General features: G+C 32.0%; 2 protein-coding genes across 4 annotated transcripts in view; both read left to right on the top strand.

Annotated features, from left to right (window-relative positions):
* Positions 1 to 14,814, top strand: part of Duox (dual oxidase) — a 280,019-nt gene that overhangs the window by 248,695 nt on the left and 16,510 nt on the right. For all 3 annotated transcript variants that reach the window (XM_088225103.1, XM_088225101.1, XM_088225102.1), the window contains exons 8-13: positions 5,431 to 5,597; positions 7,388 to 7,624; positions 7,797 to 7,993; positions 10,589 to 10,722; positions 12,637 to 12,751; positions 13,847 to 14,048. In XM_088225103.1, the coding sequence (XP_088081229.1) occupies positions 5,431 to 5,597; positions 7,388 to 7,624; positions 7,797 to 7,993; positions 10,589 to 10,722; positions 12,637 to 12,751; positions 13,847 to 14,048 (1,052 nt within the window). The remainder of the gene's footprint in view (positions 1 to 5,430; positions 5,598 to 7,387; positions 7,625 to 7,796; positions 7,994 to 10,588; positions 10,723 to 12,636; positions 12,752 to 13,846; positions 14,049 to 14,814) is intronic.
* LOC148282413 (uncharacterized) overlaps positions 1 to 14,814 on the top strand; it is a 190,863-nt gene that overhangs the window by 170,875 nt on the left and 5,174 nt on the right. The window contains exon 2 of the mRNA XM_088225128.1: positions 7,243 to 7,272. The gene's annotated coding sequence lies outside the window, so the exon portion shown is untranslated. The remainder of the gene's footprint in view (positions 1 to 7,242; positions 7,273 to 14,814) is intronic.

Genomic DNA, 14,814 nt, shown 5'->3' with positions numbered 1-14,814 from the left:
GATGGAGAATACCTTAAATAAGAGAATATGGAAGTTTAGGCATTTACATGGCTTAGGACCTGTCATTGGCTGGTTTAAGTGGCCACTTCACACACTGTGTAATATTCACCATTTCGCCTATGTTTGAACATCCAGTCACTAAAATCAACAAATCTAAAATCAACAAATGGAAGAATTAAAGAAATATGGATGTTCAAATATAGGCAGAATGGTGAACGTTACACAGTGTGTAAAGTGGCCACTTAAACCAGCCATTGACAGGTCATAAGCCCTGTAGATGCCTGGACTTCCATATTACCTTCTCTTAAATGTTCTTTTTTCAAAGTCTTTTTCATACTTGTTTATCTCAGTAACTCGCTCAGTGGAGATTTCTAAGCTTCCTTTGAATACCCTCACATGTGGTATCTTTTTTTAGTATTTTAAGAGTTTTTTCAGGCATGAAAAATCTTTTCTGCAGTATTTTCGGCATACAAAACTAAAAACAGTAAATTGACGACTAATATTATTAAATGCTGTTAACGCTGTTAGATTTGAAAACGACCAATTCGTTTGGCTATTTAATGTTAACATATTCTTACACAATAATTCTATAGCTCGGATCTAAAAAGGCCAATGCCGTAAATCGCAATACAGGAGAGTAATCGAAGACCTCGTTCTAAAAACATCAAATGTCCAAAATTATTCACAATGATATTATTCTCTGTTGATTATGCCATAATTGTACCTTTGTAAATTAAAAATAGTTTGGATTAAGCGTTACTTTATAATAAATACTCAATAATGCCAATCTGTTAGGGCTTTCATAAGCCATAAGCCAAATATTAATAAAAAATCTTATATACCTAAAATTAACGGTAAAAATACGGTGTTTTTGTGAAAACAACAAATTGTCAAGATCGATTTGTATGAAAACAGCAAACAATGTCCCTTCATTGGCATTTCTACCATTATGTAGCGCCGCTATCACTCAATGTTTGACAGTTGAAAGGTGGTTTGGTTAGTGTTTACTTAATATTTTCACAAATCTAAATGGTGTAACGGTCAGCGCGTTTGCCTACCACGCAAAAGGTTTTGAATTCGACTCCCGACATGGTTAATTTGAAATATTTATTTGAAAGGGTGTTTTCATACGAGAATATTTCATAGTCCCCGGACTGGTATCTGAAGCGTAAGACTCATCATCTTACGTTCACATAACAATTTTTTTATCAAGATACGCTGCGATTGGTTTACCAATACAGTGCCCTATGCACCATTAGGTGTGGAAAGGGAATGATGATGATGAAATACGAAGAGTTCAACTACTATGCAATTTTTTGTTCAACTTTTATTTTAACTATTCATACCAATTTATTAATATTTTGCACTTAAGTGCACAAAGTTCCTAATTCTGTATTATGTCACAATGGCGTTTTATTCAATATTTAAAAATAAATACAATTTTTATTTTGCGTTTGAAATATGCATATAATTTTATTACATAAACATATATAAAAAGCATAACGAAATCGTGGTATTAAATTTAAACACTGTTCTTAAAAAAATGTAGATTTGTGACATATGAGGTTTGTAAAACAAGTTCTTCAATTCTTTAGCCGTTTTGTGGCGTTATAATGAACTGTTTGACGTGTTTGAAATGAATATGAACAAAAAACATTACCACATAATATGTATGTGTAAATAAAATAATAAAATATATTATTTTAATTGACATCGACCATCTACAAAATGTTGCAAAGATAAAAATGAAATCTGACATTGGCCCTGTTAGATCCAAGCCACAGAATTAAGCCTTTACATCGCTTAATGCAACTATTAATTTCATTTAGAACTTGCTAATGCTATTTTAAATTCATCGTTATTACAATATGCTTATGCTAATTATACACTTTATTATATAATAATATATGGTTAGATGTGGGTTATGGGACAAGATTGCTGGCTGCTTCAGACGCTTAGCACGCGACAATTTCCTCAGTGATTTGCATTTTGTTAACATCGTTATCTATTTTTCTTTGACTGCCATCGTTTTGCTTAAAGACTGGTGTGTTTATTTTTTGCAAACTGACTGCTTAAGAATTTCAGTAATATATTACAATTTAAAAAAAATCTTAACCTTAGTAAAAAATGGGATTTTTGCTAATAAAACTAACAACTCTCGCCTCTGCTTCATGCACATAAAACCCATGCAATAAAATATTGACTTGTGTTGAAGGATACTTTAAATAGGAACATACTATATACATATGTATATATCTACAAATATGAAATAATTATTAAAATACACGAAATTTCAAGCTTATGATCTGACTAGTTTTTTGCTGGTTTAAGTGGTCATTATTATGATATCTGTACCTTAAAAAAATAAACCACGGGGGTCACATTGAACAAAATTTTTAGAATACAAAATTTTGTGATTGTGTGATTTCCAAAATATGATAACTTTTGAATTAAATGAGAGAATTTCAATCAATAAAGAACTTTCAACGTGAAGTAATTATTATTTTGATAATAAAATTACACATTAAAATAGCGCTTCTGGGTACTGCTGTTTTTTTGCATTAAAACAAGGAGGACTTTAAATTTTCATTTCAACTCAAAAAAACAATTTTTAGACAAAAGTGAACTTCGGTGTTTTATTTACGTATTAAAAAACTTATTGTGATAATTTCTGCATTTTTATTTTCAAAACGGTATAAAGTAGACTCCCGTGTTTTATTCTATAAGGTACAGATATTTTTTTGGTTTTTTACGCCGTCACTAAATGACATGATATTTCAATGCTGTGAAATAATTCCCTTGGCATTGAACATACTAGTAAGGATAAATTATTCTTAATAAATCAAATAAACGTAAAATAAAATAAAAAAACGAAAATTCGTCCTACGGTAGGTAAACTCGCGAGAGCACGAAATTGTGCCTATGGAATAATAAATATAGGTACAGGTATTAATTTAAAATAAGAACCTTGTACAAAACAAATTACCGCTTATTTCACGTTGATGTTGGAACACATTTTCACAGCTATTTAAAGAGGATATGCGGTTTAAAAGAAATTTTATGTAACAGTTTTTCTATCACTCTCTTACAGATGATGCCTCCACGATGTTGTGCGAATATAAATGAAGAGTAGATCATATTTGTTTACCGTAATATACGAATTAATATAATTAAAATAATATAAAAATTCATTATATTTGTATACCGGGGAACGAGGTGGCTCCGGACACTTTTTCGTATATTTTTTAAGTTTGTGAAGATTCGGGTCGACAAGATAATTTTTTAAATATATTTTAAACCTTATCGAAGCAAACTACATACCGTTAGAAAGCTCATACTTTAGAGATATTTAAAAAAATTAAAAGTCTTCCATCACTTTTCGTTTTTTTTATAATGCAACGCAAGGCTGAGCTTTAATATTTTTTTAAAACTATTTTTTATGTTTGGGGGTCCATAACTTTGTTTCTAGCAATAACATGGAACAAATATCAATTTTTAAAGAACCTACCAAACATTAAAATTATAATAAAATAAAAAAATCATATCTGCCTTTAAAAAAAAATGTTATACTAGCTAAATGTATGAAAGTTACGAAATTCCAAAATTTCAAAAAAATCATATAAAAAATGTTGGGGCCTAGGTCAAATCTTTGTGGCTGAGTAGGTAGCAAACGACTCCAACTTCTCTCTATTTTCGAATCCGAACACCCTGTATATGTTATTTTTTTATTTGCTGGTTTTCGAAAAGTGTCCGGAGTCGCCACTACAAGTGTGGTGACTTCGGACGACTATGAAATTTTCTCTGAAAAAAGAATTCAATTGAAGTTGTAAGGACAGCATACACTAAATGATCAAAATATTCGTTTTTTGTTTAAATGATCTTGTGCGTAACACATGTGGGGTTAAAAAAAGTGAGGATAAAACATTTTAATGATAAAAAAAGTCACGGTTTATTTGATTAAAAGAAAAATGAAAACCGTTTGAATTATATAAATCTTAGTACTTTTGGCACTGAAAACTTGACAAATATTTTTTTGTCCCGTACTTCCAAAATACCTTTATCCATATTTTGTGAATCATATTGCTGATATGGTCGTCCTCCAACCTTCCGTTTGTATATTTGCGGCATGTTCTCTTCACCTTGCAAAATATGACATTTTTATTTTTATTTTATATTTATTTAACGAATAAAAGTCTATAAATCAAACCAATCAATTAAAAAAAATAAAAATATATTGTACTGATCTGAACACGAGTTTGTTAAACACTTGACGAAAATTAAAGATTGGCTGAGACTCGGCAGTCCCGCTATTATTATAATGAATAACAATACCAGCAACAAAAAACAAAACATACCCGCTTAGCGACAGGCCGTTGCGAGCATACTGATGCAAGAGGACTGTGATTCGCGTTACAGATTACCTTAAAACAAAACGATGTGCCACTGTCCGACTTCCCCTGCCATGTCCGAAGCCACCCCGTTCCCCGGTTTTTGGATGCTCCTAGTGATAACGATTTATATCAGTTTTAATAACGAAAAGGCGGACTGTAAATGAAAAACTAATTTCATTCAGTTTTGTGATGGGGAAATATTTGAAGAAAGGATAGGAACATGGAATGGATACCTACTTTTAATATGATGTGAATGTTCTTTAATTTCGGGCACTGGATGACAAAATGAACTATAAAATGTAACAATGTTTTCCACGACGCGCGACGATTCCAACCACTGTTTATCCGATTTTATGTGAAGTCAAAAATGTTGTTTTGTTTTTGTACTAAATCCGAATCTTCTAATTTTGAATTTCTTCTATCTTGATGTTAGGTAGGTACCATAAGGATATGTCAAGGGAAGGATGGGAAAGAAAGGTAATCGGCTAGGAAAGGTATCAATAAATGCTGTTATTTACTTAACACCTAGCTCCCATAAGAAAAAATTTATCAACAAGACAAAAACAATAGAGACACGTTAAATGTAAATATCTATATTGTGTAAAAAAAAAACACAACAAAAAAAAACTATATTCTGCCTTATTCCAGGCAGAAAATATGGGAATACGTTTGTATGAAGAAAATTAAGACCGCGTTTTCTCTTAAGGGGAAAAATCTTTGCATTGTTTCTCTAAAAAGTGATCAGTAGTACGCTTTAGGTGCAGTTCAAAGACAGTGAAATATTGCAATGCAGAACCAATATCAAAAATATTTTTTTTGACGCTCACACCCCCAGGAATCAAACCCGAGACCCCAAGCATGGTAGGCGAGTGCGCCAATCACGATTTTCCGAGAGAGACCCATCTCCACTCTATTTCTCTTCTCTGGATTTTCATCTTAAGTCGAAAACACTCGTACGGGATTCTTGTTCTACATAATCCACGGAACTGATTCCTTACCCGCCAGGACACATAACTATAATTTCCTTTTACTATTTCAGTACTGGGCGACCCAAGGACGAACCAAAACCCTGCCATCCTCTCGTTTGGTATCCTTTTCTTCCGGTGGCACAATGTGGTAGCGGAACGCGTCATCAGACAGCACCCAGACTGGAGTGATGAAGATGTCTTCCAGAGAGCCAGAAGAATTGTGATAGCAACGCTTCAGGTGAAAATTGATATATTTCAACCCCTAAGATATAAATTAAATGTAACCTTAGTGTCAAATAAAAAATAAAGAAGATTGTCCCACATTCAGAAATCATCCTTCATAGGATGAGTTGCCAATAAAAAAAGAAAAAAAAATTGTTTCACCGCACCGTATTGCGCGAATTAATTTGTGCAAGTTTTTGGAACCACCCATACTTACCACTTCTCCAAGGTTAAGACGGTTGACCTTCATTTTTTTATTAGATTCCAGTACCTACAGTAGCCGGCATTAAATATAGCACATCTGACTTAAGAAAGAGACTGCCGGCCTAATCGGCTTTGTAGAGTGTCGCCCTTGTCATACATACATTCATACAGACACCAGATACATGCGACAGAGACGACCCTATACAAATTGGGCAGCCTGTTTCTTAAACCCGATGTACTTTATTTACTGCCGGGTACTGTGCCTGCTATACCCCAATGGCCCATTTTAGACGGAACAAATCCACACGGCACGTTAAAATTACCTAAGGTGCAATGATTTTTTATTGTATTACTTTATTATAATTATTTATTCATTGACCTACGAGGACGACAAATCAACACTTTAAGGCAGCCCCATGGTGTAATCTCGAATTTTATCTAAGAGTTAAGTTGTAATAAAATAAATATAAATAAATCCATTCTAATTTTAGGCGTCGTAAAAGTTATTTAAAAAAAAGTTAAATAATAATAATTGCGTTTTTGTGAAAATGAGATAAATGCGCGAGATAATGCGGCCATGAGAGCGTTTGGAATACCAGTCCTAGTGTGCTTACTAACGCAAACAAATTTTGTCTTTACTCATCGACAGACACAACCACATTAACATAAGGTGATTAAACATTTGAACGCTCTGTCCCACCTATGAGATAAATAAGGTGAAACCACCCATTTTACCAACTTTTACAAAAGCGCAAAAATTACTTAACTTTAAAGTTTAACCGATGGCAAACTATTATTGAATATTTTATTGGGACAAAATATATCTTAATACTTTGTTTTCTTTATAATGTATTAATATTGTAATAATTTGTATATTTTATTGAATAAAGACTCTATGAATAAATAAAAAAATTAATGTTAAAAGTTTAAAAAAAAAACTAATTTATCATTTAAGGGCCTATCTAGCCCTTAGAAACTACACAATCAATTGAAAATCGAATTTTCCAATGATTAACTATTATAATAAAATAAACAAAACAACTTTGTTTTTAACCACTAATTTTTATTTTTCACCGACCGGTTTCATAGCAAACAAGCTTCTTTGTCAAGGTTTACGTAACTAATGAATTGATTCCTTTTTATTTTATTTCTATCATGTTCACTAAATACTACACGTAGACCCAATAAATCAAGTGGTTTTTTCTTACACGGGTGGTAATTTGATATCCTTATTTTCGAAGTAAGCCAGGAGAGGGGAATCAATTCATTAGTTACGTAAACCTTGACAAAGAAGCTTGTTTGCTTTGAAACCGGTCGGTGAAAAATAAAAAATAGTGGTTAAAAACTAAGTTTTTTTATTTATTTTATTATAATGAATAACCACAAAGTTAGTGCTTCAAAAATAAACTTTAGATTAACTATTAATTTGACAATCGTAATAGTTCGCAATGCAACAGTATTATTATTTAATGTTTAAACCATAATGGGTGTCAATCATCATGAGCCCAATTCAATAAAGCTGCATGTACGCGTGTGTACTGATAAAATAGAGACGAAACATTTTTTTTCTATTATATTTTCACAAATTAATTTCCTTTCTAGAACATCATAATGTACGAGTACCTACCAGCGTTCCTGGGCATAGAGGCACCTCCATACGACGGCTATGCTGGAGATATTCATCCAGGAGTGTCGCACGTGTTTGCTGCTGCAGCGTTCCGCTTCGGACACACCCTTATTCCTCCGGGTATCTACAGGCGTGATGGCCAATGCCATTTTAGGGAAACTCCGATGGGACATAAGGCCATTCGACTCTGTTCTACCTGGTGGGACAGTAACGTAAGTAGTTATAAAAATATAGTAAGAAGATTTGAGGGTAGAATATCGAGTAGGACTTTTATTGTGTAGATTTGTCTCAAGTCACTTAATGTATTAATTTATTATATTATAAATAGAAATAGTCTTAAAATATTCATAAAATGAAATGAAAACGACTATTTTGCTTTTTTAGGACATTCTATCAGAGACTTCGATAGAAGAGTTCCTCATGGGAATGGCTTCTCAAATATCTGAGAAGGAAGACACCGTCCTGTGTTCCGATGTCAGAGATAAATTATTCGGTCCCATGGAGTTTTCTAGAAGAGATCTCGGGGCTCTGAACATAATGAGAGGAAGGGACAATGGCTTACCGGACTACAACACAGCAAGGTTTGAAATTTTTGTAAAATTTAATAAATTAATTTGCTATGGTTTCATTCAGGTTAGTTTTTATTTAACAATGTCAGATTACCAGTAACTTTTACTTCTTCTTCTCTGGCTTTTTTCGCTCCATTGTTGAATATAAGCCTCCTTTTCCTCGTCTATGTCTGGATCCTTCTGAATTCAGGCACCACTGGCCATCTGGACAATGTCGTCGGTCCATCTCTTTGGTGGTCTTCTAAGACTTCTTTATTTGTCCAGGGCCTCAACTTCAATATTCATGGCACCCATCTGATATTCTCCTGTCTAGCCATACGTCCTGCCCACTGCCTGTTTAATTTTGCCGTACGGTTAATGACATCAGCAACTTTGGTTCACCATCTAATCTCTTTGTTTCTTATTATATCTCGAAGACTCACACAGAGCATCTGACGTTCCATGGGTGCAATCAAATTTTTGGCAACTCTTACTGTTACGATTGTCTTCTCTAGTCCAAAAATTATTATCGGTAGTATGCAGTGTATTCACATGCAGGTTGAATTATTTGGTCCTCAAAATATTTTTAATATATAAATATCCTTGATTGACTACAAAAAAATGAAAATAATTTTCCGGTATAAGAGTTGACTGACCATCCCAAATGATCTTACTCCTAAGGTAGGTAAACTCCTTTGCATTCTGTAGTGAAACTCCTGACATCATTTGATTCGATGGTTCGATTCTCGCCAATTGCAAGAAAGAAATTCAAGAAAGATTTTTTCCTTATTGGTCTGGGTGTTGTGGTGTATTTTTCATAATTTTCTTCCATGTCCTCTCTTTACCATCTGCTGACAAGCCTCTAAAATAGAAATCTAGCAAGTTATTCCTCTTTTGAAACAATACTCTTTTTTGCTGCTCGTTTTGGCCCACGGCTATTAACTTCGTTTTGTCACTCTCCGGGATATTTTTCTTGTGTTTCCTTAAGTTTCTTTTCACTTTCGGTAATCAAAGCGATGTCATCAGCAATCCTAATCATGTCTACCCTTTGTCCATGAATCTTCTATATACAGTGCTTTCGAATGTTTAATAACCCTATGTTAATGTGTTAGTGCCTGTCAGTGAACTAAGTAAACATACAAATTTCATTTGTGTTACATAACATCATAATTTTAAATGAAAACGTTTGATCACTCACACATAAGCAAAGGTTAATTGATATTTTGAATGGACTGAACTGACATTTACTTTATAATTTGCATATTGTAACAATTGTTTATACATTTAATCTATTTTTTTAATATGTGCGTTCTTAAGATTTACCCAAATATTTCAATTTGTTGGGAAATTTTCAATGAGTAGTAAATTAATAAAACAAACAAAACAACTTTGTTTTCAACCACTATTTTTTTTTTCGACCCATCAGTTTCAAAGCAAACAAGCTTCTTCGTCAAGGTTTACGTAACTCATGAATTAATTCTTATTTTATGTTTATCATGTTAACTAAATACTACACGTGGGCGCAATAAATTAAGTCTTTTTTTCCTTACAAGGGTGGTAATTTAATATCAATATTTTCGAAGCTAGACAGGAGAAGACAAAAAGAAATATTGTTTATTTGATTATTTTTTTTTTCTTATTGTGAATCGCTTTTTTAATTTCTAAGATTTCTGAATTGTCTATATTTCTTTTAGTTCTCTCCTGTCTAGCTTCGAAAGTATTGATATCAAACTACCACCTTTAGGAGGAAAAAAAGACTTGATTTATTGGATCCACGTGTAGTATTTAGTTAAAATAATAAAAATTAAATATTAATTTATTCATTAGTTACGTAAACCTTGACGAAGAAGCTTGTTTGCTTTGAAACCGGTCGGTGGAAAAAAAAATTGTGGTTAAAGTTGTTTTATTTATTTTATTATATTGAATAACTACAAAGTTAGTGCTTAAATATAAACTTTATGTAGAGTAGTAAATTAATCACTGTTAGAAAATGAGAATCAAATTGGAGTAGAGTGGGGTTCGAACCTCAAACTTCTGATCTGTGAGTCCGCAACACTAGCCACGGGACTATAAACCGATAGTAAGGTCTGATACCTTGTGCCTGCGTGCATAGCGCAAGTGTAAACTGTGCACCTTGGGTTAAGCTTAGATTATGATGCGCTCTGCTTAATTTATTTGCATATAAAAAGTTAGTTTTAAATATCTAAAAATAAATTTAATTTTAGCATCAGTCTGGATTTGTATACAATCACACTAAAAAGTCATTAATTATTCGTTGGATGTCAAAGCGATGAACCATGACACCGTCATGGTGGATTTAATTAGTCACTTAAATTCTCTAAGCTGTTTCGCGTTCCTTTACAAAATAATGGTAACAATCACATTATTAGCATACAAAGGTGCTGCTCACAAAATATAATACTATATAATATATCTTAATAATATATTCGTGTTTTATTCATGTCTGTATCAAGTTCATTGTCAGACGTGTCATTTGAGAGAATGTATCTGACTTGCCATAGCATGAAGCATCTTGTACCTATTCTATGCATTATGTATCACAGAACATTATATCAATTAACACTGAATAATAAATAATAAATAATGTTTGTAATTTATTCCTTACAGAGCGTACTTCAAGTTACCAAGGCACAAGCAGTGGACAGATATAAATCCTAAACTATTTGAAAAACAACCAGATTTGCTGAAGCTTCTTATCTCAGCTTATAATGATAACATTAATGATGTAGATGTTTACATTGGTAAATAAATGAATTTTTGATAACAATTATAATTTTATTAAACAATAATTTAATTACTCAGCTGGAAAACGAAACAAATTTTTGAGTAAAAGAAGACATGATGGACCCTACTTATTTATTGATTTATTTATTTATTTATTAACGGACATTGTCCATGTTTACAATATAAAGGGTTTAGATATTACAATAAAATAATAATTAAAAACATTTAAAAAAAAGAAAAGAAGCATTGACAAACATGACATCAAGACAAGATCTGGACTATTTATTTTGTGCTCGTTTAAATTGTTGTAAACTTAAACCAAAAAAGTAAAGATCTTGTCGAGTTAACAATACGAGGTCATTGGAGAAATAAGGCCATAGTTTGTTCTATGCTGATCGATGTAAAGTGGTAAAATGAAGATGGGAATACGTTCATTATTGTACCAATAAAAAAGGCTGGTATTCCAATCCTTATTGTGCCACTATGCCTAGGCCTAATTTTATGCCAAATGCATAAGTAAGGCCCAATAAAATACATATATTGATCATCTGTCTTTATTTTAAAAATCACACTAAAATACAATATTAGGTAGGTACTGGAGGTGGTAAAATAAAATGAAACAATTATTTATTTATTTATAAGAAAAACTAGTCAGGATATAAAATTAATGTTTCTTTTAAAAAAAAAGTTATAACAGTTCTTAGATCAGTGTGGTAAAACTTTGGTCATCACCCCCCCCCCAATTAAAATAATAAACTAGTCATGATGCATTAAACTCTGTCTTAAATAATGGTTTGTAGCTGCGTACCTTGTAACAAGTAACAGTTTAATTTACTTTTGTGAAACTGTTCCAGCAGTTGCTTGTACTAGATTTTTGGCTTTTTGGCTCTAGTGATGTATTGCCATGCACAGTCGATTAAAATCATTAATATGTAGGTTTTGTTTAATTGTGTTTACACAAGTTATCATAAAGTTTTCAAAACAATGCATTCAAATGTGCAAACTGACACAAATAAAAATAGTGTCTTTGCCATAGAATAAAGAATTGTCCAGAAAATGCATACGCACATCAAACAGAAGGCAACTTAACTACTCATAAATGAGTAGGTTTACGATTTGACCCATTAGTTTCTTTGTAGACGTCGCTCAGTACGCAATTCCTGATTTGAATTCAACTATGCCGTGTTGTGTCCTTTTAAAGTGTAGAAATATTGCTAGGATCTTAAAGAAACAGGATGGTATCACATTTCATGTGTAATTAGCAAACGAATATTTACGTAGCAAATGCATTACTTAAAAATTGAATTATTTTTCCATCTGTCAGATTGTCGAAGAAACAAAATGGAAATTTCGTTGGTGTTGCCATGGTAGTAAATTTTTTTACCCTACTTTGCTCGTCTAATGCAAGAATTAATGAAAATTAGACCTCGGATTTAACAGCGCCATGGGGGACATTTGAACGACATTATCTTTAAAACATCAAATATTATATAACATTATATAAAAATATAAATTTTATGTAAATTTTTTTTTTTGTTGATATTTTAATTTCAAAGTTCATCAATTCAATTACTCTTATTAAATGACCCTTTACTTATCTACTCTGTTGTGTCAATCAACGTTTCCGCGTGCACAATAAAATTTTAGAGAAATTAACAGATTGCTTTTTTTTTTACCTCACATTTGTGTTATGATTATTTTTTTCCCATCAAGCAACATTACGCGGCGACATCACGAATGCGCGCGGCGAAAGTAGGCCCTAGTAGGGGGATTATTGGACACAGTCCGATGTATTCAAATATGATTCTACGCTCCTTCTGGACTATTCTTAATTCTATGGTCTTTGCTTAGTTCACTGACAGGCACAACAAAGCTCTGAAATTGATTATTGTTGTATTTAACGAAATAATTGATTTATTTTATATTTACAGGGGGCATGTTGGAGTCAGATGGAAGTCCAGGGGAACTTTTTTCGGCCGTTATTGTTGACCAGTTTAAAAGGATTAGGGATGCTGATCGATTTTGGTTTGAAAATGTTGATAATGGGTAAGTATTTTTATATGAATAAAATGAGAATTCAAGTGAATTTTTGAATTTTTATATTGTCAGTTGCTTATAATACTTACTGCCTAGGAGTAATACATCTTGACAATTTTTTTTTCATAACAGATTTTGAAATTATTGAAAAAAAAGTATTTTCTCATATTGTCAGACTTATATGATTTTTTTAATAACACCTACATTATTAATTATATCGCGCCAGTGTTGTATATTTCATAATTCTAAAAAATATATTAAAATATTTCTGTTTCATTTATTTATTATTATAACAAGGTAGGTGCCAGAATAATTTATAACGATAATAATATTTGATTAATCTTAAACTTTCCAAATTTTCCTTCTTTTAAAAAACACGCACTATCCTGGATTCAAACTAGAGATATTAACTCTTTTTTTCTATGATATATTTTGTTGTCCGGAGTATTCTTGAGATTTAAAAAAATATATATATTTACTACCTTTTTTAATTACTATAAAATTATAAAGTACCTTATATTCTTTTACCGAATATTTTCTTTTCTCTTTCTTATATTACACGAAAATATTATACTTGTCTATTTATTATAGGAGCAAAAATTCATAAACATTTCTTGTATACCCACAAACAGGCCATGCCTTTGTGGCATTTTTTGTTTACTATTTTTACTGTTAATATGTGATTAATTGCTTTGTAATTATCCTTTACTTTTTGTATACTCTGATTTACCTCTTATGTATGTTGTAAAAAAACAAAAAAAAATTAAAAACAAAAATTTAAAAAAGAAACTAAACTTTGATAACATTAAGTTTCCAATATAAAATTTAAGATTTTATTTGAATTTGTAATTTTTATAAATTTAGATACATGTTATTAAACATGAAAAAGGTCATGGTCCTGCGGGTATTGTCGTGGGCTCCGGGTTAGAGGTCTCTTTGGTTCGAACCCCATTCTACCACAGTTTCTTTTCCATTTTCTCGCACGGTTTTTAGGACTAAAAGAAAAGGGCTCCAAAATTGATGTATTTGGGTAAATCATAAGAATGCAAATGTTTCTTTAAAATAAAATCTGCTAAAATAAAAATGTTGTTTAATAAATTTCAGCGTATTTACAGTAGAAGAAATAGTAGAATTAAGGCAAATATCACTGTGGGATATTATCGTTAACTCTACCAATATCGAACCAGACGAGATACAGAAAAGTGTATTCTTCTGGAAACAGGGTGATGTTTGCCCGCAACCATTTCAACTGAACACTACTCTACTTGCTCCTTGTAAATACCTGAAGGGGTATGACTACTTTGAGGTAATTCTAACATTAATTGAATTCTTAATTTATTATACGAAACATAAAATTATTACAGTATTGTGATATTACACTGGTGAGTTATTGGTTATAAGCAATTATCTTACAACCATGTTAGTATTGCAGAATCTATTATTTATTTGTGTTGTGGTAAATAAAACCTTTTTTACTAATTGAACTAAGGGTGAGAAATAAAAAAATAATAGATGTGCTATTACTGATATTTAAAGTGGTAACTTTGTCTTCAAACATTTCATTAAATGTTAGTTAGTAATAATTGTATGTAACTGTAGGATAAGGTTGTTGGGTGTTGGTTGGAGTTCCTACCCCAGTTAGAGATTGACAGAGAAGACACGAAGTTGCTGTTTGATATTTATTTATTACTTTATGGTTAAGAGTTAAAGTAACTGCACTTGAGCTACATGCTGAAACTGAGTGACTTCGTCGAGCGGGACTGAAGTGAACTGAACTTGTTGGGCTGACTGATTGAACTGAGCTTGTTGGGCCGACTGACTGGCATTGCGTCATGTGGTCTCTTTATAGACCACATTCCTTTGTAGTACATTTCTTCATGGTAAGGACGATGTGAATGTACTGCAGAACGATGCCCCCCGATTTCACGTGCAATACTGTTAAAGTTGCTGTATTGGATTATATAGAAAATGATGTCATTGCTTTCTTCGGTCATCACACTATTTTAGGAGAAACGTTTTAGCACGTGTGTGTCATCAATTATGGACAACAATAACTTATCGCCTTTTTTGTG

Source organism: Micrasema longulum, unplaced genomic scaffold, assembly GCF_059751315.1.
Source record: "Micrasema longulum isolate JH-2025_06_02 unplaced genomic scaffold, ASM5975131v1 h1tg000331l, whole genome shotgun sequence".
Lineage (NCBI taxonomy): Eukaryota > Metazoa > Arthropoda > Insecta > Trichoptera > Brachycentridae > Micrasema > Micrasema longulum.
Note: the sequence above shows the minus strand (reverse complement) of the source record. Positions and strands in the feature narration are given on the sequence as shown.